Source organism: Poecile atricapillus, chromosome 39, assembly GCF_030490865.1.
Source record: "Poecile atricapillus isolate bPoeAtr1 chromosome 39, bPoeAtr1.hap1, whole genome shotgun sequence".
Lineage (NCBI taxonomy): Eukaryota > Metazoa > Chordata > Aves > Passeriformes > Paridae > Poecile > Poecile atricapillus.
The window spans coordinates 182,168-196,453 of record NC_081287.1 but is presented as its reverse complement, the minus strand read 5'-3'; the positions used below and the strand labels follow the sequence as shown (position 1 = coordinate 196,453).

The window sequence follows — 14,286 nt, the reverse complement described above, 5'->3', positions numbered from 1 at the left end:
CCCCAGGTGTCCCCAGGTGTCCCCAGGTGTGCCCAAGTGTCCCCAGGTGTCCCCAAGTGTCCCCAGGTGTCCCCAGGTGTCCCCAAGTGTCCCCAGGTGTCCCCAGGTGTTCCCAGGTGTCCCCAGGTGTCCCCAGGTGTCCCCAGGTGTCCCCAAGTGTCCCCAAGTGTCCCCAGGTGTGCCCAGGTGTCCCCCCCGCGGGGATTTCGCCGCCGGAGTTTCCTGCGCCGGGCGGGGACGGGATTTTTGTCCCCCCCTCGCCGGGACAGGCGACACTGGGGGGGGGGAGAGGGGGGCGGGGGACACCCGGGACCCCCTTGGGCAGAGACCCCTCCCCGAAATGGGACCCCCACGGGACCCGGTTTAAGCAAACGAATTCCAAAACTTTTAAATTTAATTTTTTAATTTAAAATTTCCGCCCTCCCCCAGCCGAGACCCCCCTGATCGCCCCCCCCAAATTTGGGGGTGGTGTCTCCCCACCAGGCCCCGCCCATTTCTCCCCGCCCCTCACGCTTGGCCGCGCCCCTTTCTGCAGTCCGCCAATCAGCGCCGCGCGCGCGCATGACGTCACCGCGCCGACCCGGCGCTGCGGGCAGTTGGGAGTCACGTGACTCCCGCGGTGTGGGCGGGGCCTTCGGGTGTGGGCGGGGCCACGGCGCGAGCGGCGCTTCCGGGAACGGCAGGTGAGGGGACAAGGGACAGGTGAGGGGACAGGGGACAGGTGAGGGGACAAGGGACAGGTGAGGGGACAGGAGGGACAGGGGAGGGGACAGGAGGGGACAGGGGACAGGTGAGGGGACAGGGGACAGGTGAGGGGACAGGTGAGGGGACAGGGGACAGGTGAGGGGACAGGGGGGACAGAGGGGACAGGTGAGGGGACAGGAGGGGACAGAGGGGACAGGTGAGGGGACAGGAGGGGACAGGGGGGGACAGGGGACACTGAGGGGACAGGAGGGGACAGGTGAGGGGACAGGGGAGGGGACAAGGGACAGGTGAGGGGACAGGAGGGGACAGAGGGGACAGGGGGGACAGGGGAGGGGACAGGGGAGGGGACAGGGGGGACAGGAGGGGACAGGTGAGGGGACAGGGGAGGGGACAGGGGGGGACAGGTCAGGGGACAGGGGACAGGGGAGGGGACAGGGGGGGACAGGGGAGGGACAGGGGGCTCTGGGGACACTGAGGGGACACCGAGGGGACACCGAGGGGACAGGGGAGGGACAGGGGGCTCTGGGGACACTGAGGGGACACCGAGGGGGGCCCGGGCGTTGTGGGGACACGGGAGGGGTCAGGGGACACCTGGGGACACCTGGGGAGGGTCCTGGGCACTGGGGGGACACCTGGGGACACCTGGGGTGACAAAGACCCAGAGCCGGCAGGACCGAGCTCGTTTGTCCCCATTGTCCCCTCCTGTCCCCCCATTGTCCCCTCGCTGTCCCCCCATTGTCCCCTCGCTGTCCCCTCATTGTCCCCTCGCTGTCCCCCCCGCTGTCCCCTCGCTGTCCCCCCGCTGTCCCCCCATTGTCCCCCCCGCTGTCCCCTCGCTGTCCCCTCATTGTCCCCTCGCTGTCCCCTCGCTGTCCCCCCGCTGTCCCCCCGCTGTCCCCTCATTGTCCCCTCAGTGTCCCCCCCGCTGTCCCCTCGCTGTCCCCTCGCTGTCCCCCCCGTCCCAAAATTGGGGATTTTTGCCCCAATTCGGGCCCTTCCGGCCGCGTTTTTCCCGCCGGGTTTTGGGGCAGGAAAAGGGAATTTGGGAATTCCAGGAATGTTGGAGGGAGGCGCGAAACTTCTTAATGAGGGGTAATTACCTGAGGAGTTTGTATGGATATGCAAATGAGGGGCTAATTATGCAAATCGGGCGGATGGTTATGCAGATGAGGTGGGAACCTGGTTAAACTGGGACTGGTTAAACTGGGACTGGTTAAACTGGGATTGGTTAAACTGGGACTGGTTAAACTGGGATTGGATAAACTGGGATTGGATAAACTGGGACTGGTTAAACTGGGACTGGTTAAACTGGGACTGGTTAAACTGGGATTGGATAAACTGGGACTGGTTAAACTGGGACTGGTTAAACTGGGACTGGATAAACCGGGACTGGTTAAACCGGGACTGGTTAAACCGGGACTGGTTAAACTGGGATTGGTTAAACTGGGACTGGTTAAACCGGGACTGGTTAAACTGGGACTGGTTAAACTGGGACTGGTTAAACTGGGACTGGTTAAACTGGGATTGGATAAACTGGGACTGGTTAAACTGGGACTGGTTAAACTGGGACTGGTTAAACTGGGATTGGTTAAACTGGGATTGGTTAAACTGGGACTGGTTAAACTGGGACTGGTTAAACCGGGACTGGTTAAACCGGGATTGGTTAAACTGGGATTGGATAAACTGGGACTGGTTAAACTGGGACTGGTTAAACTGGGACTGGTTAAACTGGGACTGGATAAACTGGGACTGGTTAAACTGGGATTGGTTAAACTGGGACTGGTTAAACTGGGACTGGTTAAACTGGGATTGGATAAACTGGGATTGGATAAACTGGGACTGGTTAAACCGGGACTGGTTAAACTGGGACTGGTTAAACTGGGATTGGTTAAACTGGGATTGGATAAACTGGGACTGGTTAAACTGGGATTGGATAAACTGGGACTGGTTAAACTGGGATTGGTTAAACTGGGACTGGATAAACTGGGACTGGTTAAACTGGGACTGGTTAAACTGGGATTGGATAAACTGGGACTGGTTAAACCGGGACTGGTTAAACTGGGATTGGTTAAACTGGGATTGGATAAACCGGGACTGGTTAAACTGGGACTGGTTAAACTGGGACTGGTTAAACTGGGATTGGTTAAACTGGGACTGGTTAAACTGGGACTGGTTAAACTGGGATTGGATAAACTGGGATTGGTTAAACTGGGATTGGATAAACTGGGACTGGTTAAAGTGGGATTGGATAAACTGGGATTGGTTAAACTGGGACTGGTTAAACTGGGACTGGATAAACCGGGACTGGTTAAACTGGGACTGGTTAAAGTGGGACTGGTTAAAGTGGGATTGGATAAACTGGGACTGGTTAAACTGGGACTGGTTAAACTGGGACTGGTTAAACTGGGATTGGTTAAACCGGCTTTAATTAATCCAGAGTCCCCACTGATGTCCCCCCGTGTCATTTGTTGTCACTTCTGGTGTCCCCAGGGCTTCCCACGGTGGTCCCAGGGTGTCCCCAGGCCATTCCCAGTGTCCCCAATGGGTTCCCGATGTCCCCAGGGTGTCCCCAGGTGTCCCCAGGATGTCCCCAATGGTCTCCCGATGTCCCCAGGTGTCCCCAGGTGTCCCCAGGTGTCCCCAGGATGTCCCCAATGGGTTCCTGATGTCCCCAGGGTGTCCCCAGGTGTCCCCAGGTGTCCCCAATGGGTTCCTGATGTCCCCAGGGTGTCCCCAGGTGTCCCCAGGATGTCCCCAATGGTCTCCCGATGTCCCCAGGTGTCCCCAGGTGTCCCCACGGTGGCCCCGTGGCTCTGCAGCCCGTCCCATGGATTTGGTGGCCGCGCTGGGCTGTGCCTGTGCCGGGCTGGTGGCCCTGGCCCTGCTGACGGTGGCCCAGCGCCTCGGGCTCCTCTACCGGCTGTGCCACAAGGTCTGGGGACAGTGGGGACAGCGGGGGGGACACGGGGGGACACGGGGGGGACACGGGGGGGACACGGGGGGGACACGAGGGGGACACGGGGGGGACACGAGGGGGACACGGGGGGGACAGTGGGGACAGCGGGGGGGACACGGGGGGGACACGGGGGGGACACGGGGGGGATGTTGGGGTGGGGGGACAGCGGGGGACATTGGAGGACACTGGGGATGGGAGGGTTGGTGACACAGGTGGCACAGGTGACACAGAGGACACTGGGGACAGGTGACACAGGTGACACAGGTGGGATGGAGGACACTGAGGACACAGAGGACACTGAGTACAGGTGACACAGAGGACACAGAGGACACAGAGGACACTGGGCACAGATGACACAAGTCACCCAGGTGACACAGAGGACACAGAGGACACTGAGTACAGGTGGCACAGGTCACCCAGGTGACACAGGTGGCACAGAGGACGCTGTGCACAGGTGACATAGGTGGCACAGGTGACACAGGTGGCACAGAGGACACTGTGCACAGGTGACACAGGTGGCACAGGTCACCCAGGTGACACAGGTGGCACAGAGGACACTGTGCACAGGTGACACAGGTGGCACAGGTCACCCAGGTGACACAGGTGGCCCAGAGGACGCTGTGCACAGGTGACACAGGTGACACAGAGGACACTGAGGACGCTGTGCACAGGTGACACAGGTCACCCAGGTGACGCAGGTGACACAGAGGACGCTGAGTACAGGTGACACAGGTGACACAGGTGACACTGAGGACACTGGGCACAGATGACACAGGTCACCCAGGTGACCCAGGTGACACAGAGGACGCTGAGTACAGGTGACATAGGTGGCACAGGTGACACAGGTGACACAGAGGACGCTGTGCACAGGTGACACAGGTGACACAGAGGACGCTGGGCACAGGTGACCCAGGTGACACAGGTGGCACAGAGGACACTGAGTACAGGTGGCACAGGTGACCCAGGTGACCCAGGTGGCACAGAGGACGCTGTGCACAGGTGCCACCATCCCGTGTCCCCGCAGGTGGACACGGCGAGTCCCCGTCACGGCGGGGAGCTGGTGGCCGAGGTGCTGCGAGCCCACGGGGTGCGGTTCCTGTTCACGCTGCCCGGTGGCCACATCTCGCCCGTGCTGGTGGCCTGCGAGAAGATCGGGCTCCGCGTGGTGGACACGCGCCACGAGGCCACCGCCGTCTTCGCCGCCGACGCCGTGTCACGGCTCTCGGGTCAGAGAGCTGTCCCCAGCTGTCCCCAACTGTCCCCAGCTGTCCCCGTTTGTCCCCAGCTGTCCCCAGCTGTCCCGAGGGGGGGCAGGTGGCACGGGGGGGTGGCTCCACGGGGGGTTTTGGGGTGTCCCCCCTTGGGTGACCTGAGAGGTGGCAAGAACTTGGAAGGGGGGGGGGGGGGGGTTGTCCCCGTTTGTCCCCTCCTGGATCAGATCCATCCCTGGTGCCACCCTGGTGTCACCTTGATGTCACCCTGGTGCCCCCCTGGTGCCACCCCCCGCTGTCCCCGCAGGCCGTATCGGTGTCGCGGCCGTCACGGCGGGTCCCGGTGTCACCAACGCGGTGACAGCCGTCAAGAACGCGCAGATGGCCGAGTCCCCGCTGCTGCTCCTGGGCGGCGCCGCCGCCTCCCTGCAGAAGGTGGGGACATCCCGAGAAACGCCCTCCCCCAGCGCATTCCCGGGATTTCCGAATCCCCGGTGCCATTCCCGAGCCCCCGTAACTCCCGGTGCCATTCCCGGTGCCCATTCCCGAATCCCCGGTGCCATTCCCGAGCCCCCGTAACTCCCGGTGCCATTCCCGAATTCCCGGTTCCCGTTCCCCCATTCCCGGTTCCCATTCCCGAGTTCCCGGTGCCATTCCCGGTACTCTCGGTGCCGATCCCGGATTCCCAGGGGCCGTTCCCAGAATCCCAGGGGCTCATTCCCACATTCCCGTTCCCATTCCCGCATTCCCGGTGCCATTTCCGAATTCCCGCTTCCCGTTCTCACATTCCCGGTTCCAATTCCCACATTCCCGGTTCCCATTCCCACATTCCCGGTTCCCATTCCCGAATTCCCGAATTCCCGGTTCCCGTTCCCGGGTTCCCGGTGCCATTCCCGAATTCCCGGTTCCAATTCCCACATTCCCGGTTCCATTCCCGCATTCCCGGTTCCCGTTCCCGGTTCCCGTTCCCACATTCCCGGTGCCATTCCCGGTTCCATTCCCGCATTCCCGGTTCCCATTCCCGGTTCCATTCCCGAATTCCCGGTTCCCGTTCCCACATTCCCGGTGCCATTCCCGGTTCCATTCCCGAATTCCCGGTTCCCGTTCCCGGTTCCAGGGCCGGGGCGCGCTCCAGGACATCCCGCAGGTTCCGCTCTTCCGGACTCTCTGTAAATCCGCGCTCTCCGTCCGGACCGTGCGCGACATCGTCCCCACCCTGCGCCGGGCCATCGCCACCGCCATGGAGGGGACACCCGGTGGGGACACGGGGACGCCCCAAAATCCCCCAAAATCCCTCCCAAAATCCCCTCAAAATCCCCCCCCAAATTCCCCCAAAATCCCCCCCAAAATCCCCCCCAAAATTCTCTCAAAATTCCCCCCCAAATCCCTCCCAAAATCCCCTCAAAATCCCTCCCAAAATTCCCTCAAAATCCCTCCCAAAATTCTCTCAAAATTCCCCCAAAATCCCCCCCAAAATCCCTCCCAAAATTCTCTCAAAATTCCCCCCAAATCCCCCCCAAAATCCCCCCAAAATTCTCTCAAAATTCCTCCAAAATCACCCCCCCCCCCCGAAATCTCCCCGGGATTTGTTTGGGGAAGGAGAAATCCCAAAACTCCCCTGGGATTGGGGGTCCCCAGATGGGATGTGGAATTTGGGAGGGAGGGAATCCCAAAATCCGCCCCCGTGAGGAGTTTGGGGCCGGGGGGGGGGGGGGGGGAGGAATCCCAGAATTGCTCTGCTGGAAATTCGGGAGGGGAGGAATTCCCAAAATTCCCGTGGAGAGGATTTTTGGGGAGGAGGGGTCCCCAAATCAGCCGTGGGACAGGGAATTCGGGATCCCAGGGGGATTTTGGGGCGATCCCCACAGATTTGGGTTTTTTTGGGGTGTCTGGGGATGGAATTTTGGGTTTGGGGACACGGGGACAATTTTGGGGCTGTTTGAGGAGTTTGGGGTCGGTTCCCAGAGGTTTTTGGGGTTTTTTTTGGGGGGGGTCCTGCTGTGGGAATTGGGGTCTCAAACCCCCTTGAAGGGGTTTTGGGGTGATCCGCGTGGATTTGGGGTTTTTGGGGTGCCCCACAGGCCCCGTGTTCGTGGAGCTGCCCATCGATGTCCTCTACCCCTTCCACGTGGTCCAGAAGGAGCTCGGGGGCTCCAAAACCCCACGGGGGCTGCGGGGGAAACTCATCCGGTGGTGAGAAAACACCCCCAAAACACCCCAAAAATACCCCAAAAATACCCCCCCCCAAAAAAATCCAAAAACCAACAAAAAACCCACAAAAAAACCCAAAAAATAAAAAAAAACCTCCCCAAAACCTCAAAAAACAAAAAACTCCCCCCCCCAAATAATGAAAAACAAAAAATCACCAAAAACCAACCCCCCAAAACCCATAAACCCCGCCAAAAAATCCCAAAACCCCAAAAAATCCCCTCTAAAAATCCCAACCCTCCAAAAAACTCCCTAAAAAAAAAAAATCAGATCATTAAACAAAAAAAACCCAAACAACAAAAAAAATCCTAAAACCTCACCCCACAAAACCTCCACAAAACGACAAAAAACAAACAAAAAACCCCAAAAATCCCTGAAACCCCATAAAAACTCCACCAAAAAAATTTAAAAAAACCCGAAAAACCCCCAAATCCCATAAAAACCCCCCACACCCCGCAGGTACCTGGGGAATTACCTGCAGAATCTCTTCGCCGGGGCCTGGGAGCCGCGGGACCTGACCCCGCTGCCCCTGCGCATCCCCAGAGCCACCCCAGAACAGGTGGGGACCCCAAAATGGGGAGAAAACCCAAAATCTGTGGGGTTTGGGGTGCGCTGAAAGGGTTTGGGGTGCACTGAAAGGGTTTGGGGTGGGTTGAAGGGGTTTGGGGTGGGTTGAAGGGGTTTGGGGTGGATTGAAGGGGTTTGGGGTGGATTTTGGGGGGTTTTTTTTGGGTTGAGTTTTGTTTCTTTTTATTGGGATTTTATGGGGTTTTGGGGTCTTTTTTGGGGTTGATTTTTTGCTTTTCTTGGGGGTTGTTTTGGGGGTTTTAGGGTTGGGGATGGGGTTTTTGGCATGGGTTGAGGGATTTTTGGGATGGATTAGGGGGTTTGGGGTTAATCCCAGCCCTTTTGGGGTCCGTGCCGGTTTTGGGGCTGTCCGTGCCGGTTTTGGGGTTAATCCCGGCCCTTTTGGGGTCAGTGGTGTTTTTGGGGCTGTCTGGGGCTGGTTTTGGGGTTAATCCCGGCCCTTTTGGGGTCAGTGCTGGTTTTGGGGCTGTCCGTGCCGGTTTTGGGGTTAATCACAGCCCTTTTCGGGTCCGTGCCGGTTTTGGGGTTAATCCCGGTCCTTTTGGGGTCAGTGCTGTTTTTGGGGCTGTCTGGGGCTGGTTTTGGGGTTAATCCCAGCCCTTTTGGGGTCAGTGCTGTTTCTGGGGCTGTCCGTGCCGGTTTTGGGGTTAATCCCGGTCCTTTTGGGGTCAGTGCTGTTTCTGGGGCTGTCCGTGCCGGTTTTGGGGTTAATCCCGGCCCTTTTGGGGTCAGCGGTGTTTTTGGGGCTGTCCGTGCCGGTTTTGGGGTTAATCCCGGTCCTTTTGGGGTCAGTGCTGTTTCTGGGGCTGTCCGTGCCGGTTTTGGGGTTAATCCCAGCCCTTTTGGGGTCAGTGGTGTTTTTGGGGTTAATCCCGGCCCTTTTGGGGTCCGTGCCGGTTTTGGGGCTGTCCGTGCCGGTTTTGGGGTTAATCCCGGTCCTTTTGGGGTCAGTGGTGTTTCTGGGGCTGTCCGTGCCGGTTTTGGGGTTAATCCCGGCCCTTTTGGGGTCAGCGGTGTTTTTGGGGCTGTCCGTGCCGGTTTTGGGGTTAATCCCGGTCCTTTTGGGGTCAGTGCTGTTTCTGGGGCTGTCCGTGCCGGTTTTGGGGTTAATCCCAGCCCTTTTGGGGTCCGTGCCGGTTTTGGGGCTGTCCGTGCCGGTTTTGGGGTTAATCCCGGCCCTTTTGGGGTCCGTGCCGGTTTTGGGGCTGTCCGTGCCGGTTTTGGGGTTAATCCCAGCCCTTTTGGGGTCCGTGCCGGTTTTGGGGCTGTCCGTGCCGGTTTTGGGGTTAATCCCAGCCCTTTTGGGGTCAGTGCTGTTTCTGGGGCTGTCCGTGCCGGTTTTGGGGTTAATCCCAGCCCTTTTGGGGTCGCTCCCAGGTGCAGCGCTGCTCCGAGCTGCTCAGCCGGGCTGTCCGGCCCCTGGTGCTCGTGGGCAGCCAGGCCCTGCTGCCCCCGACTCCGGCCGAGGAGCTGCGGTGGGAACTGGGGGGACTGGGGACACTGGGGACACTGGGAGGGGACTGGGAGGGGATTGGGAGGGGATTGGGATGGACTGGGAGGGACTGGGAGGGGACTGGGGGGCACTGGGAGGGGACTGGGAGGGACTGGGGGGAACTGGGAGGGACTGGGGGGGAACTGGGAGGGACTGGGAGGGCACTGGGGAGGACGGGGGGGAACTGGGAGGGGACTGGGGGCACTGGGCGGGCGCTGGGAGGGAGTGAGGTCTTAAATGAGCAATTTCTGGGACCGAATTGAGCCAATTTAGGGGCCAAACCGAGGCAGTTCGGGACCGGGACCGAGCCGGGTTTGGAGCCGGGATTGAGCCGGGTTTGGGCCCGAACCGAGCCGGGTTTGGAGCCGGGATTGAACCGGGTTTGGGCCCGAACCGAGCCGTTTTTGGGCCGAACCGAGCCGTTTTTGGGCCGAACCGAGGCGCTTTGGCCCCCCCCAGCCCCTGACCTGCCCCCCCTGTCCCCAGCTCGGCGCTGCTGTCCCTCGGTGTCCCCTGTTACCTGGGGGGGGCGGCGCGGGGGCTGCTGCCCCCCGAGTGTCCCCTGCTCCTGCGGCAGAACCGCCGCGACGCGCTCCGCGACGCCGACCTGGTGCTGCTGGCAGGTACCGGGGGGACACCGGGGACACCGGGGGGACAGCCCGGGACACCCCTGAGCCCCGGCTCTGCCCCCCAGGCACCGTCTGCGATTTCCGCCTCTCCTACGGGCGCCTCTTCGGCCGCGGCACCGCCGTGGTGGCCGCGAACCGGGACCGGGCGCAGCTGCTGCGGAACGCGGACGTGTTCTGGAAACCGCGGCTGGCGGTGCACGGTGAGGGGACACGAACCGGGACCGTGGGGACACGAACCGGGACCCTGGGGACACGAACCGGGACCGTGGGGACAGGAACCGGGACCTTGGGGACACGAACCGGGACCGTGGGGACACGAACCGGGACCGTGGGGACACGAACCGGGACCTTGGGGACACGAACCGGGACCGTGGGGACACGAACCGGGACCGTGGGGACACGAACCGGGGCTCTGGGGACACGAACCGGGACCTTGGGGACACGAACCGGGACCTTGGGGACACGAACCGGGGCTCTGGGGACACGAACCGGGACCGTGGGGACACGAACCGGGAGCTTGGGGACACGAACCGGGACCGTGGGGACAGGAACCGGGACCCTGGGGACTCGAACCGGGACCGTGGGGACACGGACCGGGGCTCTGGGGACACGAACCGGGACCGTGGGGACTCGAACCGGGACCGTGGGGACAGGAACCGGGACCCTGGGGACACGAACCGGGACCGTGGGGACTCGAACCGGGACCTTGGGGACACAAATGAAGCGGGTTTGGGTCAGAATGAGCCATTTTGGGGCCGATTTGAGCCATTTTGGGGCCGAACGGAGCCATTTTGGGGCCGATTTTAGCCAATTTGGGGCCGATTTTAGCCAATTTGGGGCTGATTTGAGCCATTTGGGGCTGATTTGAGCCATTTTGGGGCTGAACGGGGCCGGTTTGGGGCCGTCCCCAGCCGGGCCGGTCCCTGGTGACACTTTGGGGTCCCGCAGGTGACCCCGCGTCCTTCGTGGTGGCGCTGGCCCGGAGCCTCCAGGGCTTCTCCTGCCCCCGGGAGTGGCTGGAGCGGCTCCGGGAGGCCGAGAGGGAGAAGGAGCAGCGGAACCGGTGAGGGGACAGGGACGGGGACGGGGACAGGGAGGAGAATTTGGGGGGACGATGCCATTCCCGATTTTGGGGCTCCCCTTCCCAACCGGTCCCGGGGGGGGTTTGGAGGTCAGACCCTCCTCATTCCCCTTTTCCCGGGATTTTTGGGGTCAGACCCTCCTCATTCCCCGTTTCCCGGGATTTTTGGGGTCAGACCCCCCCTCATTCCCCGTTTCCCGGGATTTTTGGGGTCAGACCCCCCTCATTCCCCTTTTCCCGGGATTTTTGGGGTCAGACCCCCCCTCATTCCCCGTTTCCCGCAGGGACAAGGCCACGGTGCCCCCCCCGTGTCACCTGAACCCGCTGGCGCTGCTGCAGGCCCTGGACCAGGTGTTGCCCCCCGAGAGCCTCTTGGTGGCCGACGGAGGCGACTTCGTGGCCACCGCCGCCTACATCGTCCGGCCCCGCCGGCCACTGGCCTGGCTGGACCCCGGTACGGCCACCCCCGGACAGGGGACAGCTCGGGGACACCTCGGGGACAGCTCGGGGACACCTCGGGGACACCTCGGGGACAGCTCGGGGACACGGCCGGACCCGGTGGGGCTGTGGGGACACGCGGGGACACAGCCGGTGGTGTGGTGGCAGTGATGTCCCCATTGTCCCCAGTGGCAGTGATGTGATGTCCCCGCTGTCCCCAGTGGCAGTGATGTGATGTCCCCACTGTCCCCTGAGTGGTGGCAGTGATGTGATGTCCCCACTGTCCCCACTGTCCCCGCAGGTCCCTTCGGCACCCTGGGCGTGGGCGGAGGATTCGCGCTCGGGGCCAAACTCTGCCGGCCCGAGGCTGAGGTGACACGGGGACACCGGGGGGGGACACGGGGACACCGGGGGGGAACATGGGGACACCGGGGGGGACACCGGGGGGGACACGGGGACAGCGGGGGGGGACACGGGGACACCGGGGGGAACATGGGGACACCGGGGGGGACATGGGGACACCGGGGGGGGACATGGGGACACTGGGGGGGACACGGGGGATGTGAGGGGACACTGGGGGGCCGGAGGGTCCCCAGGGCCACCCTCCAGTGCCACGGGTGACGTCTGGGGACGGTCCCCAGGTGTGGGTCCTGTACGGGGACGGCTCGCTGGGCTTCAGCCTGATGGAGTTCGACACCTTCGTGCGCCACAAGGTCACTGTCACTGTCACTGTCACCGTCCTGGGGGTGTCACCTCTCCTCTCCCCGCCCTCAGCGAGGCCCTGGGGATGTCACCTGTCCCCGGGGGTGTCCCCTGTCCCTGTCCCACTGTCCCTGTCCCCGCAGGTCCCGGTCATCGCCCTGGTTGGGAACGACGCCGGCTGGACCCAGATCAGCCGCGAGCAGCTCCCAATGCTGGGCAGCGCCGTGGGCTGCGGCCTGAGCTACAGCGGTGAGTGACCACTGACCACTGAGTGACTGCTGACCACTGACTGCTGACCACTGAGTGACAACTGACCACTGATCACTGAGTGACCACTGATCACTGAGTGACCACTGACCCCTGAGTGACCCCTGAGTGACCCCTGAGTGACCAATGAGTGACCACTGAGTGACCCCTGAGTGACCAGTGAGTGACCACGGACCACTGAGTGACCCTGAGTGACCACTGAGTGACCACTGAGTGACCACAGACTGCTGAGCACTGCCCAGTGACTGGGGAACACTGGGCACGTGGGAGGACACTGAGGGGACACTGAGGGGACAGGGGACAGCAGCTCAGGCCACCCCCCGGTGACAATGCCACCCCCTGTCCCTGTGCCACCCCCTGTCCCTGTGCCACCCCCCGGTGACAATGCCACCCCTGGTGACAATGCCACCCCCTGTCCCTGTGCCACCCCCTGTCCCTGTGCCACCCCCTGTCCCTGTGCCACCCCCCGGTGACAATGCCACCCCTGTGTCCCCAGATTACCACGCGGTGGCGGCGGCGCTGGGGGGCCGAGGCTTCGTCCTGGACAGCGCTGGGGACACCGGAGGGGACCCTGGGGACGTTGGGGACAGGCTGGTGGCCGTGCTGAAGGCGGCGCAGGCCGAGTGTCACCGAGGCCACCCCGTCCTTGTCAACGCCCTCCTGGGCCGGAGCGACTTCCGCGAGGGCTCCATCTCGGTCTGAGTGTCCCCAAGTGTCCCCAAGTGTCACCAGAGTGGCCCCAAAGGGTGGCAGGGGCCATTTTGGGGATTGTCACCTTCTCAGGTGACATTCTGGCCACTTCAGGGTCTGTCACCCCCTCCTTGGGGACACTTCGGGCATTGTCCCCAACGCCAGGTGACACTGTGGGACTGTCACCCCCCCTTGGGGACACTTTGGGACTGTCACCCCTCCCTTGGGGACACTGTGGGACTGTCACCCCCCTTGGGGACACTGTGGGACTGTCACCCCTCCCTTGGGGACACTGTGGGACTGTCACCCCCCCCCCTTGGGGACACTGTGGGACTGTCACCCCCCCTTGGGGACACTGTGGGACTGTCACCCCCCCCTGGGGACACTGTGGGACTGTCACCCCCCCCCCTTGGGGACACTGTGGGACTGTCACCCCTCCCTTGGGGACACTGTGGGACTGTCACCCCCCTTGGGGACACCGTGGGACTGTCACCCCTCCCTTGGGGACACTGTGGGACTGTCACCCCCCCCTGGGGACACTGTGGGACTGTCACCCCTCCCTTGGGGACACTGTGGGACTGTCACCCCCCCTTGGGGACACTGTGGGACTGTCACCCCCCCTTGGGGACACCGTGGGACTGTCACCCCCCCTTGGGGACACTGTGGGACTGTCACCCCCCCTTGGGGACACCGTGGGACTGTCACCCCCCCCCCTTGGGGACACTGTGGGACTGTCACCCCCCCTTGGGGACACTTTGGGCACCGTGGGAATAAAGAGCCGTGTCCTTTATTGCCGGTGACAATTTGGGGACAGTGACAAAGGGGGGGGAGGACAAGGGACACTTTTGTCACCCCCTCCCCCCCAGAGGTGACACTGAGGGGACATTGGTGGCCCTGGGGACGGGGGCTTCGCATTCCCAGGGGATTTTGGGGGGGGATTTTGAGGATTTTTTGCGGGAGTTTTGACATTTGTGGGGGGGGATTTTGGGGGCCATGTCCTCGGTGTCGCCCCGATGTCCCCGATGTCACAGCCCCACGTCCGGCCGTGTCCCCAGCTCCCGCTCCAGCTCCCGGATCAGGGCATCGAAATCCTTCAAAGTCAGGCGGGGCCCGGACCCCGACCCCAAATCCGACCCCAAATCCGCCCCTGACCCCAAATCCGACCCCAAATCCGCCCCTGACCCCAACCCCAACCCCAAATCTGTCACCAGCCCCAAATCCGACCCCAAATCCTCTCCCAGCCCCAAATCCGGCCCCGACCCCAAATTCCCCAGAGGCGGCGTGTGGGGCGGGGTCCCGGGAGGGGTTTGGGGTGGGGT

The 14,286-nt window shown here is 62.3% G+C and overlaps 1 protein-coding gene across 4 annotated transcripts; it reads left to right on the top strand.

Annotated features, from left to right (window-relative positions):
* Positions 1–507: 507 nt before the first annotated feature.
* On the top strand, positions 508–13,151 carry ILVBL (ilvB acetolactate synthase like). Of its 4 annotated transcripts, none has more exons than XM_058861789.1 (16): positions 508–683; positions 3,484–3,637; positions 4,686–4,887; positions 5,180–5,307; positions 5,990–6,128; positions 6,954–7,065; positions 7,540–7,639; positions 9,046–9,143; positions 9,647–9,783; positions 9,855–9,989; positions 10,738–10,852; positions 11,155–11,324; positions 11,610–11,680; positions 11,950–12,021; positions 12,154–12,259; positions 12,774–13,151. In XM_058861789.1, exons 1-16 carry the CDS (start codon positions 562–564, stop codon positions 12,977–12,979), a joined length of 2,067 nt encoding a protein of 688 aa, XP_058717772.1. In that variant the 5' UTR covers positions 508–561; the 3' UTR covers positions 12,980–13,151. The 4 variants fall into 4 exon arrangements, with proteins under 4 accessions (XP_058717772.1, XP_058717775.1, XP_058717776.1 ...); XM_058861792.1 differs by having other exon boundaries at positions 617–683; positions 3,443–3,637; positions 12,774–13,148; XM_058861793.1 differs by lacking the exon at positions 508–683 and adding an exon at positions 822–840 and having other exon boundaries at positions 12,774–13,148.
* The last annotated feature ends 1,135 nt before the right edge of the window (positions 13,152–14,286 follow it).